This window comes from Setaria viridis, chromosome 2 (genome assembly GCF_005286985.2).
Source record: "Setaria viridis chromosome 2, Setaria_viridis_v4.0, whole genome shotgun sequence".
Classification (NCBI taxonomy): Eukaryota; Viridiplantae; Streptophyta; class Magnoliopsida; order Poales; family Poaceae; genus Setaria; species Setaria viridis.
Window position 1 is genome coordinate 25,070,896 of NC_048264.2, and position 16,154 is coordinate 25,087,049.

At 43.9% G+C, this 16,154-nt stretch overlaps 2 protein-coding genes and 1 pseudogene across 4 annotated transcripts; 2 read left to right on the forward strand and 1 right to left on the reverse strand.

Moving 5' to 3' along the window:
* Nucleotides 1–6: 6 nt before the first annotated feature.
* Nucleotides 7–5,797, forward strand: LOC140222060 (uncharacterized; annotated as a pseudogene).
* On the forward strand, nt 5,028–15,793 carry LOC117843919 (disease resistance protein RGA5). Of its 3 annotated transcripts, XM_034724680.2 has the most exons (8): nt 5,028–5,287; nt 9,855–10,125; nt 10,220–11,085; nt 11,212–13,368; nt 13,823–13,936; nt 14,036–14,380; nt 14,495–14,880; nt 15,471–15,793. In XM_034724680.2, the coding sequence occupies exons 2-7, from the start codon at nt 10,090–10,092 to the stop codon at nt 14,877–14,879; spliced, it is 3,903 nt and encodes a 1,300-aa protein (XP_034580571.1). In that variant the 5' UTR covers nt 5,028–5,287; nt 9,855–10,089; the 3' UTR covers nt 14,880; nt 15,471–15,793. The 3 variants fall into 3 exon arrangements, with proteins under 3 accessions (XP_034580571.1, XP_034580572.1, XP_034580573.1); XM_034724681.2 differs by lacking the exon at nt 5,028–5,287 and having other exon boundaries at nt 9,046–10,125; nt 10,207–11,085; XM_034724682.2 differs by lacking the exons at nt 5,028–5,287; nt 13,823–13,936; nt 14,036–14,380; nt 14,495–14,880; nt 15,471–15,793 and adding an exon at nt 13,454–13,613 and having other exon boundaries at nt 9,046–10,125.
* LOC117843920 (disease resistance protein RGA4) lies at nt 5,512–9,005 on the reverse strand. The gene is made up of 2 exons (XM_034724683.2): nt 7,974–9,005; nt 5,512–7,859 (listed from the first exon to the last, which is right to left on the reverse strand). Exons 1-2 carry the CDS (start codon nt 8,816–8,818, stop codon nt 5,660–5,662), a joined length of 3,045 nt encoding a protein of 1,014 aa, XP_034580574.1. The 5' UTR covers nt 8,819–9,005; the 3' UTR covers nt 5,512–5,659.
* Nucleotides 15,794–16,154: the final 361 nt, after the last annotated feature.

Below are 16,154 nucleotides of genomic sequence, written 5' to 3' on the forward strand. Positions count from 1 at the left end.
CTCGGAGCTCCTCCTTCGCAGCCTCTTGAAGCTGCCTACCATGGCCGCCGCATGGAGCTCCTGCCCGGCCCTTCCTATAGGTGACGATGAGGCTCCGCGGCGCACGGGAGATAGCTGCGAGCGCCACCGCGGGTGGCAACGAGGTAGTGCAGCGTGGGGAGGGAGCGGCGAGTGCGAGCGACACCAGGGAGAGAGATTGGTGGGGGTGAAAGGAGCGGTGGGTGAAAGGATAAGGCAGGGGGAGTCTCGTGGGACCCGTGTCCGATATTTCTACTAGGCATTGGACGGCCAGGTCATAGCATTATCAAAAACAAAAAGGGAAAGTGGGGTCGCGTGAAGATGGATGGATATAGGGGGGTCGCTGCTATGGTTTCCAGCGAACACGTGCCAACTAAGGATTTTGATTTGGTATCAATATATGTACGAGGATCCCTCTTATGTACTAGGCTATTTTGTTTTCATGTATTTTTTGTTTGAAATGTATGCTTTAGATCTCATTAGTGATTCCAAGGGTATTTTAGGAACTAGACTATATATTATTAGAAATCATTTTTTTGAAAGGCTATTATTAAAAGACTAAAGTGTATTTTTCATCCCCTAAGTATCACAAAAGTGTGACTTTCATCCCTTATGTTTTAATCGGTGCAAATCAATCACCTAACTAATTAAACCGATGCATTATTCATCCCACCACGGTTTAACAACGATTTATGCCACGGAATCAGCTAACTAACCAACCTCTTAGCCACGTCATATGCTGACCAATCCTCGATGCCATACGGTGGTTAACATAAACCCTAGTGCGCGCGTGCTCGTGAAGACGGTGGCAGCAGCGGCAGCATACATACGCGATGGCAGATGCACAAAATTGATTCACGCCACTAAGCCTACAATTCTTCTTGTAAGCTCTCCTGTTTGCATCTCGTTTTATATTTGTGTTGTGTTCGTCCTCTGTTCGCCAACATGGCTGGCTCGTCGTGACCATCTAGAACACATCTTCATGTAGGGTAGAGATGGATCATGTCGAATACCTAGTAGTTCATATTCATTGGGATGGCGATCTTGTGAGCAATGGTGGCAATGTCAGCTACGTTGGTGGGTCTGATGAGTTGATATATATTGAGTGCAACAAGATGTCTCTAAAAGATATTAGAGGGCATTTCAGGGAGGTGTCTGGTCAGGAGGCAAATGACATGGGATTCCACTGGTTAATGCCTGGTAGGGATATGCGTGATGGATTCATGTTGCTATATGATGATACAAACTTTGAACTCATGAAGAATACCATTCTAAATTGGAGTTATGCAGAGGTATATGTTGAATCTAGTGGTGGTAATATGGCTACAAGCAACCTGATTACTCCAATTGTGCCTACTCCTCCACCAATTAAAGTCAGATGCAATGAGACAACAAACTGTAATGATTTTTATGATAGTCCAAAGTCGAGGTCAAAGATTGGTACAATGACTGTAGCTAATAAGAAGCAACAAATTGTGCAGGTGGTCGAAGAAGAAGATGAAGAGAGCAGCGACGGTGAGTATGTGTATGGTGATCGAAGAAGATGATGAAGTAGCTATTATCACTACAAAGTTCAGGGAGTATAAGAAGATGCTTCGTGAAGGCAAGTATGAGCACCTAGACGAGATTTATTTTGAGGGGTTATCGATTGGATCGAAAAACATGGTAGGAGATGAGAATGAAGATGACAATGTATATGAAGACTCAATTGACTTTAATGATTCATTTGATGAAATAGATGATGAAGGGCACCTTGCCAAAAGAGAGTCAAGGTATCCTAGGTTCAGCGAAAATCATGAGGTGCCATAGTTCTCTTTGGGTATAAAATTTACTGACAAGAAAAAAATTCAAGGAGGCAATCATAAAGTATGGACTTCATGAGAGGAAACTAATCAGATTTAAGAAGGATGATCTAGAGAGGGTTAGAGCTGTGTGTGATTGGGTTACATGCCCGTGGACATGCCTTCTTTCTGATACAACCAAATCTGAAAGTTGGCAAATCACAACCTTCAATGATCTACGCACATGCCCACAAAGAAAAGATAACAAGTTAGTGACTGCAAAAAGAATAGCTATGAAGTATGAAAAGCTAATCAGAGCCAACCCATGTTGGAGGATAGACAGTCTAAAATCTCATATTGCAGAGGAATGTTTGCTGATGTTAGCATTCATAAAGTAAAGAGAGCTAAGAAGCTTGTTATGCTAAAGTGGCTTGATGCAACAAAGGGACGGTATGGCAAAATATATGAGTATCAAGCTGAATTGCTCAGAAGTAACCCTGGATCAACTGTTGTTGTCAAGCTTGAACCTAATAAAGAAGTATCTATCTTTTAGAGAATTTATATGTGCCTAGATGCAGTAAAGAAGGGATTCATGGTTGGATGTAGGAGAGTGATAGGCCTTGATGGTTGCTTCTTTAAAGGCACAACCAATGGAGAGCTATTGTGGGCCTTAGGGAGGGATGCAAACAATCAAATGTACCCAATAGCATGGGCTGTGGTGGAAAAGGAGAATAATGAATCATGGGATTGGTTCTGTTATCTGCTATTCAAGGATGTGCTAGTGGGTGATGGTACTGGGTGGGTGGTAATTTTTGACCAGCAAAAGGGCATTATCAATGCTGTGAGCTTTTGAGCACCTCAGGCTAAACATAGAAACTGTGCAAGGCATATCTACGCCAACTGGACAAAAACCTACAAGACAAAGGAATGGCAAAAACCCTTTTGGAGATGTGCAAAGGCACCAAGTGTGCCTCTGTTCAATTTAGCGAGAGCCAAGCTTGCACAGAAAACAAGAGATGGAGCTAACGCTATCCTTAAAACAGCCCCTGAACATTGGTCTAGAGCTTACATCAAATTAGGATCCAACTGTGGCAGTGTAGACAATAATATATGCAAGATCTTTAACAAATCGATTGTTGAAGTAAGATTTTTTGCTATCATTTCTATGCTGGAAACTATTAGGAGGAAGGTGATGGTTAGGATCCAGGAACAAAGGATAAAGTGTGACAAATGGACAGGGCTAATATGTCCCAGTATTTACAAGAAAATAAATTCACACATCAAGTTGACTGCAAATTGTGAAGCAATCTCGAATGGTGCAGGCAAATTTGAGGTGAAGTATTTTACTACTCACAGATATACTGTTGATTTGAATGAGAGGAAGTATAGCTGCAGATATTGGGAACTGTCAGGACTACCTTGCCATCATGCTATATCATGCATACACTTGCTTATTAACAATCTAGATGCATATGTGGATGATTGTTACTCGGTAGAATATTTCAAGAGGACTTATACACATTGCCTAGAATCTATTGAGGGCATGCAACAATGGCCAACATTAGATAAACCTAGATCTATAGCTCCAGGGTATGTGAAGCTTCCTGGAAGGCCTAAGAAAGAGCGTACAAGAGAAGGACATGAGAAACCTAAAGCAACTAAGTTGTCAAAGGTAGGAACACAAATTAAATGCAGCTGGTGCAAATGTACTACTCACAACAAGAGAACTTGCAAAAAATATAAAGCTCACCTGGCTGCACAAGGAGGAGATGCATGACAGGATAACCCTCCACTGAAAGCACCGTCACAGAACAAAAGCATGGTTAGTTAAATTTTTTTCATGTTTTATGTCCTTTTTCCCTACCTAAATACACTTAAATCTAAGTATATACTATGCAGGTTGGTACAAAGAGGAGGAAGAAAAGTGACAGCACCAAGCTCTCCGAGGAACAATGCTCATCTTCCAACCTGCAGTCAGCTAATGCGCATGTAAGAATTCAGGAACTTAGGAAGAAAAAGAACAACCTACCACAACAATGCCTGGAAGATTGAGATGGCCAATTTGTGTGTTTTATTCATCTTTATTTTGTGGAATTCTTTATTTTGTTCCTTTTGCGAATCTCAGACATGTATGACTTATTCAATTTGTGTTTCTAAGTTTCGCATCTCTATTAATCATGTTAACCTGATAAGGGCATACATTTGCATCAAGACCAATTGACCACATGGCAGCTGTGAAAAAAGTCTGAATTCTTGAAGCCATGAGCTCCCCAATTCACAAATTAACAACACTACTCCTGGCTAAGCTACTGATTACCTATTGGTGAAGATCGAGCAGGCCAAAGCAGAAGCTCTTGACACATAGCAGTAGCACGCACCTCCTGGTTAAGCAATCCGCGCCTACTCCAGTTTTCTAGCTCATGGTCGCTGCCGCCGCAGTGCCACCGGCTAACACCAGCGCCTTTTACTCTCCTCTTCCACTCTTCAGCAGCAGGACACCCAGGAAGGAGATGAGACGGGAAACTAACTCATCCCACAGCGTTTATTCCCTTGCTATTGCTTAGCATGCCTTGCACCGTAGCTCGATGTGGTGACGGGGGAGCTTGATGCGGCGGCGCTGGGGCTAGATGTTGCGGTCGGCAGGCCTGATTCGATGGCCGGCGGGGCTGAAGCGGCGGCGTTTGAGCTCGATTCAGCTGTAGCGGTGCTCGATTCGGCGGCGGCGGGGTTCGATTTGTCCACAGCGGCGCTCAATTTCGTGGTGATGGAGCTCTCGATTCATCTGCGGTGGGTGTTGATTTGCCTACAACAGAGGTCGATTTGGTGGTGTTGGAGCTCGATTCAACGCGGCTTGGGTGGCCCACGCGAGCGCACAATTAATGGAAGGCTTGCTGTTGGTTCGCTGGCTGACGTGTCTAAGTACTAGTGATTAGTCAGCTGATTACGTGGCATAAACCGTTGCTAAACTGAGGTGGGATGAATAATGCACCGGTTTAATTAGTTAGTGGATTGATTTGCACCGATTAAAACATAAGGGATGAAAGTCACACTTTTGTGGTATTTAGGGATGAAAAATACACTTTTCCTTATTAAAAATCTTACACTCATGCCATCCGGGATAAATTCGTCATTTTGTCCTATGCCCTATCTCGTCCGCTGATCGAACTCCGAAGGATATGGCCGCGACGGCGCCGGTGCGCATCCCTCATGTCGGCGTAGCCAACGCTTTGCACCTCCCATCCTCTTCCGCGGGCAGCCACGTTGTCGCCGAGTCTCCTCTCCCTCCAACCACCGACGCCCAGCCGCACCCGCCTCCTCTGCGACCCACGCCGCTGTCCAGTCGCCACGTCATGCTTGAAGGCTGTCGTCTCACATCGCCGGTCATGATGCCTTGCTCCGACGTACTCATTCTAATCGGCATCAGACAAGAGGTAGCAAGCAACCTGGTCGATTCTACCGCAAGGGATCTCTCATCCAGCACAGAAAAGGTACAATGAGTTCCACAAACTTGTTTAGACTATGGATACAATCATACAATACAACATCTGCTCTGCATCCGTTATGTCTGATTCTAGAATAGCTGCGGAATGTGATTAATCGTCTTCATATTATAGACTACAGACTACTAAACCCAAGTAGAACAACAAACCGTTAACCACTCAAACTCCAGCAAACCAAATTCAGAAATCTGCACAACAGAAAGGGCCACTACTGTCCACTGCAACTTGACTGTCTTTCGATGAAAAGAAATCCACCGACAGCATTAATGTCGGATGTTTTTAGGAAATAAACAAGAGAGAGACACAAATTTATGATTATAAACAAAGATAAAAAAAAGAAAGTGGCATGCATTTGAAAAATTAAGGGTGGCCGGGGTTCTGCACCCATATACCAGATTCATCAGGGTGCCGATGAATAGGAATACTAGATGATGCCATTGTGGCTGTTCCCATCACCGGATGGACAATCACCTGGGCTGACGAAAAGGACTCTGAAAGTTTCATCTTCTTAAGACTAGAATCTAGTCCGTCATCCAAACATGGTTGGGCTAGGCACCTTTTCCGCTTCTCCCTCGTTGCAGTATGCCCCAGTTCCTCGTTTTCCATCAGATTTTTCATTTTACCCAACAATACTCTGGGTCGATTGGGGTGGTTTATTGCTGCGTGTTCCCAATCTTGTCTTGTTTGTGCATTTGCCTCGGTGTTGAGTGTGATCTCCTTGAGGTGCTTGAACTGCCTGATGTTGATGCCTGAAAGACCAACCAAACCTCGACAGAGAAGCTGAAGTGAGACGAGGTTTGGGAGAGCTCCTTGCTCAAATCTTGGCAGTGCTGAAGTGAGACTTTGCACTACAAAGCACAGTCGCCGAAGACTTGGGAATGCCCCTGGTTTTATTTGAAAATCCTCAAGCTGCTCTGCAATCAGTTTCAGGTAAAGCAATTTTTCCAAAGTTGCCAGCGCTGATAGAAGAGCCAGTGTCAGGGTAGACGATGAGATGCACAGATCAGTGAGACCTGACAAGTGGATTACAAAAGGAGGCAACCGAAGCAACTTTCCATGCAGCTTTAGTGACCTAAGATCATATTTTGAACCATCAGAGCAAGGTTCCAAATTGAGTGAACTCAGGAAATGTTCAGAGGATTCACAAGAATCAAGTGAGAGGGAACAACCATTATCTCTGTCGATAGGAACCTTTATGAATTTCTGAATGGCTTTTGAAAGGTCGCTGATATAACTACTGCTACTTGCAGCACACGTGCACCATATCTTGACCTTCCTCAATTTATTCATATAGGCAATAAATTCCAGAAAACCTTTGCTGTTGTCAGTGACAAATCCAGCTAAAGTCTGCAAGTTACTCTTTTTTCCAGATAAAAACTTTTTAAGTTTACTAACCTTGTTGTCATTCTTCAAGTCATCGTTGTCAAGCATAATCTTTCCAAACAGATGAGTTAAGTGTGGCAGTTGAATGGCCTCGATGGGCAATGATTTTATCTTTGTTGCCCTTAGATCCAGTGTCTCTAAGCAGTGTAGGCCATCGATGCACCTGGGAAGCTCATGGATGGTGGGCCCTAAGCTGAGATATTTCAGATGCCATAGTTTGCATATGTGTTTGAGTTCAAGTTCTTCCAGGTCATTGCATTCTTCTAGGTCCAAGACTCGTATGAGCTTACACTTGAGAACATAAGAAATGGCTCCACCTGCATCCCCCAAAACTGTTAGGGATCGAACGCGAGACAAATCTTCATCAGATGCCACACATTCTGTCAGTTTGCCATCATGGAAAGATAGGTGGCGAGCATTATTAGCGTTGGTACCCATTCTTTGATGTTCAGGAGACAATGTCATGATGAATCTCTGTGACAAGGACTTTTGTAGTAGAAACTCGTGCATGATCCCATGAGTTTTGAAAGTCTTCACTTGTGAATTGTTTCTTGTGTCAATAGGCCGAATGATATTCCAATCCATAAGCTTATTAAAGTGCTCATCTGCAATGTCCTGCTCAGGACGAGGAGATTCACTTCGAGCATAACCTTCGGCTAACCACCTCCTAGTTATAACCTTTCTCTTGAGAGGATGATTGTTTGGGAAGATGCCAAGATACAGGAAGCGAGTAAGAGCATAGCCTGAAAAACTGTCATAGTTGTCAAGAATAACCTTTCTTAGATCTGAAAAGTTGTCATGGCCATGCTTTTCCTTCAGATGAGAACCAAGGTTGCGGCATAACTTTGCACAAAGCTCTCCTGTTGGCTCAGTTGAACTCTTTAAATAGTTGGAAACACAAACGAGGGCTAGTGGAAGGCCACCACATTTTCCTAGCAGAGCTGCTGAACCGTGCTCCAACTCAGGTGACCTTATCCCTGGAAAGGCTATTTTCTTGGAGTCTTCTTCACCAAGGGTGTCCATATGGTAGACATAACCATTGCCATGGCTGTACATGTTAGCCACCGACTGAATATTTGTCGTCAATATTATTCTGCTGCTTGTACTGTTGTCTTCAAAGGCTGAGGTGATGGTTCTCCATTCATCCATCTGGACGTTATCTATGACAATTAAGTACCTAGAATCGAAATTTGAGTGATAAATATCAAATAGAGGTTGATTGATGTTTCTTGATGCTATTAGGGAGTTGAAGGAAAAAAAATTATACAAAAGTAAATATGCACACACACACCTCTTGTCATTGAGGTATTCCTTGAGGGAGGCCTCAAGATTGTTGTTGTCAACATCCATGGTGTCTTTGGGAACAACTTGCTGGTGTATATCACGCAGGACATCCCTAATCGGTCGGCCAGTGGTCTCTAGTGAGCTACCAGTGGCAGAAACCCAAGCACCGCAGTCGAACTTTTCCTTGGTGTGAGGGTTGTCATAGACTGCCCTCGCAAGGGTTGTCTTCCCCAAGCCACCAAACCCAACGATGGAGATCACCCTCAGCTGTTGTGGCTCACCATCCACCTCGTCTAGCAGCAATTGTACCTCCTCCATGGGCTTCTCGATGCCCACCAGGTTGCGAGTCACGCGATGACATGGCTCTGTGGAGGCGACCATAGATGACAATCCGTTGGGTTGACCACCGCAAACAACAGGAACAGCATCGACAACCCGTTGATGCACTTCCTTGAGGCGCCTCTTGAGCTTGTGGATCTCGTCAGCAAAGCTAGAACGGCTTTGGACCTTCTTCAGCTCATGAGCCACCCGATGCACAAAGGAAGATGCTGCTCCCCCATTGCTGCAACGCTGCCTGCACCTGAGGCGATGCATGAAGCGGTCAACGCAGTCCTCGATGTCGTGTGCGAGATCAAGAATCTCCTCACTGTACAGCCTCGCGATGGCGGTGCGCTCATGCCTCCCCATGCCGCGCAGCTGGTCATCCATGGCAGCAGCGATCATGCGCAGATCCTGCTGGATGGATTGAGTTTCTTGCGCAAGGCCCCTGTGCTTGCTGTACTCCTCCTCCAGCAACGAGAAGAGCCTTCCCATCACGGGCTTCAAGAAAGCACTCACTGCCGCAGACTCCATGAATGTGTATCGATGTGTGAGCCTTGATCCACACCTCAACACCTATCTCTCTTTTGTAAATTCACCGCTTAGAGAAAGGATATACTAACAAGGAAGAAAAAGCACACCTCCAGCTTCTAACCTCCTCGTAGTGGTGGACGCACTCATGCTGATGGTATAGTGGTACACTGCTCTTGGTATCTCGTGTCTCGTATCACCTTTGGCCACCCAGAAACTGATTTAAGGAAAACTATTTGTGCAACTGCAGAATAGTTTTATTTTCCACCCTGTCTCTATCTACAGGAAAGAATAGTTCTATTTTGCAGAAGCACTAAACTTTTGGGGTGATCAGTAAAGCTATTTTAAATTACTAGGATGTTATTTGCTACTTTAAGTAATTTATGGGGTTGTAGTTGCAATTTTATTTTTGCTGTAGTGGCTTCTTAAAACGCACACCGATGACAAGCTAAATTTCATCATAGTCAAATAATTCGCAATTTGAAGCATATGCAGATAAGGTAATTGGACCAGAAAATCTCCCACTACACGTCTTTCTTTGAAAGTGCTTTGCTTCCTTTGTCCAATCTATCGTCTCCATTAATTGTTATGTACTTTCTGTTACCTAAAGCTCTGTGGCCATGTTGATCAAGATATTCAAGACTTGTTATCATTTAATTTCTTATAGAAAGTTAACTATCCTATTAGCATGAGAAAATAGGATTTATTACTAAAAAGTTAACTATCCTATTGGCATGGGAAGTTAACTATCCTTAATAGTAATCAATTTCTTATATAAAGGTTTTGCAATTACAATTTAGTCTCCATTACAAATTGCGTTTAATTCCTTAATGGGGACTAAATTGCAATTGCGAAACCTTTGGTTACTTATTTTGCATTTCTAGATAAATGCAATTTGTGTAAAGTTTGAGCACTGTTTTGTTGTTTTTGATTTGATGAAAGCTCAAGGATTCATATGTAATGCATATATTGAAATATCATTGTCCTCATCAAGTAGGCAGACAACTCCAACTTATTGCTTTGTCTTTGATCGATACAGACAACTCCAACTTATTGCTTTGTCTTTGATCGATAAAGTGTACCCACATGGCCAAGTTGGTGTCCTAGACCCACCACCATGCCAAACTTCAACATTTGGCTTTAAGCTGTGAGAGTGATGGCCATACTGTTATTATTAGACGCATAGATCAGAGACCTTTCAAAAAATTAAGAAAAATGGAACCAGTCTATCCAAAGGCTATCCTTCGGCTTCTGCTGCTCACATAGGTCCGCTCATGCTATTTGATCTTACCGATGCCTTCACCTTCAAGGTTCGTATTCCATACTTTGGTTTCTGTTTCACCATGTTCGCTCCTAAATTTACGCATCGCACCTGGCTAAGTAATTTGTAGCATGCATGCTCAGCTCTTAGGTCTCCAAGAGATCTCAAGTATGGAGGATCAGACCAGGCCTTTGGATGGCACCATTTGGAAGCTTCCAGGGAAGCTCAGCAGGTTATTATGTCATGGTTGCATCCTTCCCAAGGGCGTGGAGAATGAGATACCCCTCATCAAGCATGATCTTGAAGAAATCCTAGCCATTCTCTCAAACCTCGATGACGACCATGCTATGATGGTGAGATGCTGGAGAAAGGAGGTGCGTGAGCTGTCCTACGATATTGAGGATTTCATCAACCAGTATGAGCATGCTAAGGCTGGGTCCTGGACTGGATCCATTCCTCGCCGTAAGATTATTCAGCGGCATAATAGCAGGACAACTCTCTATAGGCTTCGTGAAAAGCTCAGGCACCGCCTTTGGATAGCCAACAAGATTAGAGAGTTCAGCGTGCGTTCGCAAGAGGTACTTCAACGGCACAGTATGTATAACCTTAACTCCATTGCTGGTTCTTCTTCCAGAAGATGTGCTGGTGCGCACTTTACCTCTTCGCATCCCACACCATGTTGGGACGGCAACACTCCTATTGGTATTAGTGCCACTATGGACAAGCTCGAAGAGCGGCTCATGAAAATGTATGATGAAGGCCACCAGAAGCTCAAGGTGGTGTCTATTGTTGGGTTTGGTGGAATCGGTAAGACAACACTTGCAAACGAGCTTTATCGCAAGCTTGGACGGCAGTTCGAATGCCGGGCATTTTTGCGGACCTCCCAGAAGCCTGATATGAGGAGGATTCTCATCAGCATGCTCTCCCAAGTTCGCCCGCAGCAGTCACCTGACAATTGGACGGTGCACAGCTTAATTTCCACCATTAGGACACATCTCCAAGATAAGAGGTGCTACCATTAATTACATACATAGCATTGTAATAAACACTAAGAAAACCCAACTAGTATATAGTTGCTATTTGAAATTTGCCACTGGTCTGACATAATAATGTTTGTACAAACAACATTTGGCAGGTACTTCGTTATTGTTGAGGATTTATGGGCTACATCAACATGGGACATTCTAAAATGTGCTTTACCAGATGACAGTTGTTGCAGCAGAATATTAATGACAACAGAAATTGAGGATCTAGCACTGCAATCTTGTGGCTATGACCCCAACTATATTTTTAAGTTAAACCCGCTTGGTGAAGATGACTCAAGAAAACTATTTTTTAGTTCAGTTTTTGGCCCTCAACAAGAATGTCCTCCAGAACACAGGGAAGTTTACTGCGATATTATAAGGAAATGTGGTGGTTTGCCGCTAGCTATTGTTACCATTGCCAGTATTTTTGCAGGCCAGCTGAATGTAAAAGAGCAAATGGATTATTTAAACAAATCCTTAGGTTGTAGTTTGATAACAAATGCTACATTGGAAGGTATCAAACAAGTGATTGACCTAAGTTATAACAACCTCCCCCAGCATTTGAAAGCGTGCATCCTATATACTGGTTTATATGAAGAGGACATAATAATTTGGAGAGATGATTTGGTGAATCAGTGGATAGCTGAAGGTTTTATCTGTGCAACAGGTGGGCAAGATAAGCAAGAAATTTCAAGGGCCTATTTTGATGAGCTTGTTGGTCGAAAAATGATCCAGCCAGTACATACGAATGATAATGGTGAGGTTTTGTCGTGCGTTGTTCACTACATGGTACTCAATCTCATCGTTACATATAAATCGATGGAAGAGAATTTTATCACTGTGGTACACCATTCTCAAGCAAATAGCACACTTGCGGATAAGGTTCGCCGACTGTCTCTTCACTTTGGTAATGCAGAAGATGTTATACCACCATCAAATATGAGATTGTCACAAGTTCGGACACTAGTCTATTTTGGGGTCTGCAGGTGTATGCCTTACATATTACAGTTTCACCTTCTTCAAGTTCTAATCCTACACTTTTGGGGTGATAAGGATAACATCAGCTGGGACCTCACCAGAATTTCGGAACTTTTCCGACTTAGATACTTGATGGTCTCATCTAATGTCACCTTAGACCTACGTACCCAGATGCATGGCCTGCAATATTTGGAAACACTTAAAATAGATGCAAGAGTAAGGGCAGTTCCATCAGATATTGTTCATTTGAGCGGCTTGCTGAATCTTAGTCTACCCACGCAGACAAACCTGCCCAGCAGGATGGGCCACATGACATCGCTTCGCACACTTGAATACTTTGATCTCAGTACTAACACAATGGAGAATGTGCAGAGCCTTATCACGCTGAGCAATCTCCGAGAGCTTCAGCTCACCTGTTCCACAGTACAGCCTGAAAATCTGAATAACAAAATGCAATTCCTGCTGAACTCGATTGGGAGACTCAGCAACCTAACGTCTCTAAATCTGGTACCACGAACTTCCTCTTGTGCAAATTCTCTCGACGATGCTGGTGCTGCAAGCATTACTGTTTCTGATAGCATCAGCAGTATGCCTACCCCAACCCTTCTTCAGAGTCTTGAGGTTTCGCCACGAATTTGCATATTTTTGTGCCTCCCCAAGTGGATCGGGCAACTCTGCAAGCTCTGCACTTTAAAGGTCGGAGTTAGAAAACTAGCCAGGAATGACATTGATGTTCTCAGAGGAATGCCTCTTCTTGCTGTTCTCTCGCTGTATGTCCATACCAAGCCTGCATCAAGGATTGTCATTGGGAAGACAGGATTCCCAGTTATAAGATACTTTAAGTTCAAGTGTTGTGATCCTTTGCTAAAATTCGAGGAAGATGCTATGCCCCATCTCCGTAAGCTGAAGCTAGTTTTCAATGCCCACAGTGCTGATCTACAGAGTACGATACCTGTTGGTATCGACTTCTTGTCAGAGCTTAAAGAGTTCTCAGTGAAAATTGGTGGTGCTGGTCCTGACAAATCCCACAGAAGGGCTGCCGAGTTGGCAATCAGAGAAGCCATCATGGTTCACGGGAGATGTCAAAGAGTCAATGTACGATGTGTACAGCACATTATTGGTGGTAAGGAAGGTCAGAGTTGCATAACAACGCATGATGACCACGACTCCTATGAACATGACGAAATTATGCCGGACAACTCCGGACAAGAAGTGCTGTGTGCAGTCAAAGAGGCCGGAACAATTCCTTTGCCTGGAAAAAAAGAAGGGAACAATGATGCTGACAACAGGTGTGGATCAGACGTTTCCCATCTTTCTGTTCTTAGTGCTTTTATTTTTGAGGAAGTTATATAACAGTGATGCCATTGTCGTCAGGTCTACAATATCCGAGCTGGGCATTTTGCTCGTCTCGAGGAGAAAGCTCGATAACAAACACAATTTTTTTTTGAAGTATTTACATTAAAGTATTGAACAACATGTATATGTGTGGATGGATTTTTCTTGAAGATACATTTCAACTGCAACAGATTTGTCAGATTTTTACTGTACATTGCAATTGAAATGAAAGTTAGAGCTACCAATTAGAGACTGTCATTAGATAGAACGTTGAGTGTTTGTTACAGCATGTTCATCATTTTCTGACTTTCTTGATTAAATGCACATATTGATGAATGAATGCTCTTTATATTGAGTTTTTTTAATATGCACCAGGTGGATTTACGTACCACTTGACATTAATTGCAGGAAACGTAGGAAGACGCTCGTGAAAGATATCTTGACGAGCAGCTCCGATGGCGATGATGGCCACAGCTGGAGGAAGTATGGGCAAAAGGAAATCCCCGGCTCAAAACACCCAAGGTCAGTGACATTCTATTTAACCCAACTAAAAAACTAGTGTTTACTTTTACGGTGGCATGCACGCATGAGGAAGCGCTGGCTGACCCCTGTCTCCCTCAGAGCTTACTTCCGGTGCACAGACCGGCACTCGATAGGCTGCAATGCGACGAAGCAAGTGCAGCGCACGGATGGGGACCCGAATCTCTTTGCCGTCAGGTATTATGGAGAACACACCTGCGACTATAGATCAGAAACCACAGTAAGAGTGGAAATGGAGCAGTCATCAATCACAGAGCTCGGAGTAAATTCTGTCAATCCTTCGACGAGCAGTGCCTGTTCCACTTCATCCGTCTCCTCCCGCCGGTCAATGATCAGGGGCAATGTAAAGACGAGCAAGCCTGATGACGACGGCTACTTCTGGAAGGAGTATGTCCGGGAGGACATCCTCGGCGCCAAATACCCGAGGTATGTGACGACTGACTACTACTCATCAAGGCACCTCGCTCAATTGCAGACTCATCAGTTGATATGGAGGGATGGGGCTAACTGTATCGAGTTTGTGAACTGAAACTCCTGCAGAAGTTACTACCATTGCGTTTGCCGGCACACAGAGGGCTGCAGGGCGACCAAGCAGGTGCAACGCACGGACGCAGACCCGCTGGTCTTCGATGTCATCTACAATGGAGAACACACCTGTAAGCAGACCGCCCACTTCACTGACGAGAATAAGTCTTTGTCTGTACCACTGGATCCACCAACTCCCGGGTTGAGCGAAATGCTTTCTGCGGAAGACACGGCGAAGATCTCATTTGACAAATTCAGAGGGTTGTTCAATGATGACTGTCCCATCAAGGGCAAGATTGATGTCGACACTCCCTGGGGGAACATGAAGCTGCCCATAAGCAAAGAGGGTGGAACCACTCGCATCAAGAAGGAGGAGGAGGACGACGGCAATGATAACTGAGGTACCATCTGCTTGCTTGCTTCTGGTGCTGCTGTTGATTGATTCATCATCATCTTTGCTTCACCAGTCCAATACTAGTCAGTACTGTTTGACTTGCTACAAAGCTCATGGAAAAGAGATAGCTTCAGCATAAGCATGGATCTTTTTATTTTAATTCTAGGGATGTCTTGACAAGCTAAGTTTTCTTGTACATGATGCAATATACGACGAACTTGCTAGGCCGTCAATTTCCGTCAATCCTGAATTCTGGTCGAAGATAGATACGTAGTAGAAATTATTGAGCAGGTTGACTTGTAGTCCCTCCATATGGACTTCTTATGTACTGAAAAGTGCAGTCATTTTTTTCCTTCATTACTCAGATTTTGCAAGTACTTGTCTAGCTTGTTATGCTATAACTTATAGTATGCCTACGGCAGATATTCCGTACATGCTCATATACCAGGTCATATTGGGTTGCTTGCTAGTGTAGATTTGTACATATCATTACTGTCGTCTCCTGTACAGAGCCGCACTCTTTGCAAAATCGTTCATACTTGTGCCCTGGAACCTTGCTAACCTCTGTTTCTGAACCACCCTTGTCCCTTGTTGCAGGATTCGAGTGCTTCTGTTACCAAACACAGATGAGTAGATGACACTGAAGCAGGGAGGATGCTATAACGGTGGTTGTTGTCGTCCGCGGGATGCCCTTAACGCTCGTTGAGTTCTGAATTGGTAGCTTGTGGTGTCAGTCGATCTGCATTATCTGAACATATCCTCTGTGTTGTATGCTTCAGTTAGTTTGGGCTCGTCTGTGCTGTGAATTTCTTCTCCAAACTTTGTGGTTGGAACATGAAGAATAAGATCCCATCACCCCTGGTTCTTTGTGGGGTTGGTTGGGAGTGTTCTTTAGATCCTGAAACGTTGTGCTGCTGTAATTGTCTAGTGCCATATGATCCTCTTTTTTTTGGAACAATGTCGGGGGCATAGCCCCATCTACATTTTATTTAACAAAAGGCGAACGTACTGGCCAGTAAATACAAACTACACCCCGGCATAAAGGGACGAGAAACGGCAGGTAGTTTTTGCAGAAAAATACTTTCATTAACAAGACCTGTCAAGCGGGAGGTTCAGGTTTAGGTGGGTTGCTTCAGCCAAAATTTCAGAAGCAGCTCAGGCAATCGCTGTTCAACAACCCAATCATCCGAAAAATGCTGGTGACACGAAGTCCTAAACAGGGATCACAAAAGAGGTCTTTTAAATGTACCCATCCATATTTCATCAGGTCCAAAAGTACAT

What these genes read in the sequence shown, in the direction of transcription:
- LOC117843919 (XM_034724680.2), top strand. Translation starts at nt 10,090, where the DNA reads ATGCTATTTGATCTTACCGATGCCTTCACCTTCAAG. An exon ending in ACACATCTCCAAGATAAGAG is followed by an intron (nt 11,086 to 11,211) that starts GTGCTACCATTA and finishes AACATTTGGCAG; the next exon opens with GTACTTCGTTATTGTTGAGG. An exon ending in CCCGGCTCAAAACACCCAAG is followed by an intron (nt 13,937 to 14,035) that starts GTCAGTGACATT and finishes TGTCTCCCTCAG; the next exon opens with AGCTTACTTCCGGTGCACAG.
- LOC117843920 (XM_034724683.2), bottom strand. Translation starts at nt 8,818, where the DNA reads ATGGAGTCTGCGGCAGTGAGTGCTTTCTTGAAGCCCGTGATGGGAAGG. An exon ending in GAATACCTCAATGACAAGAG is followed by an intron (nt 7,860 to 7,973) that starts GTGTGTGTGTGC and finishes TTTCGATTCTAG; the next exon opens with GTACTTAATTGTCATAGATA.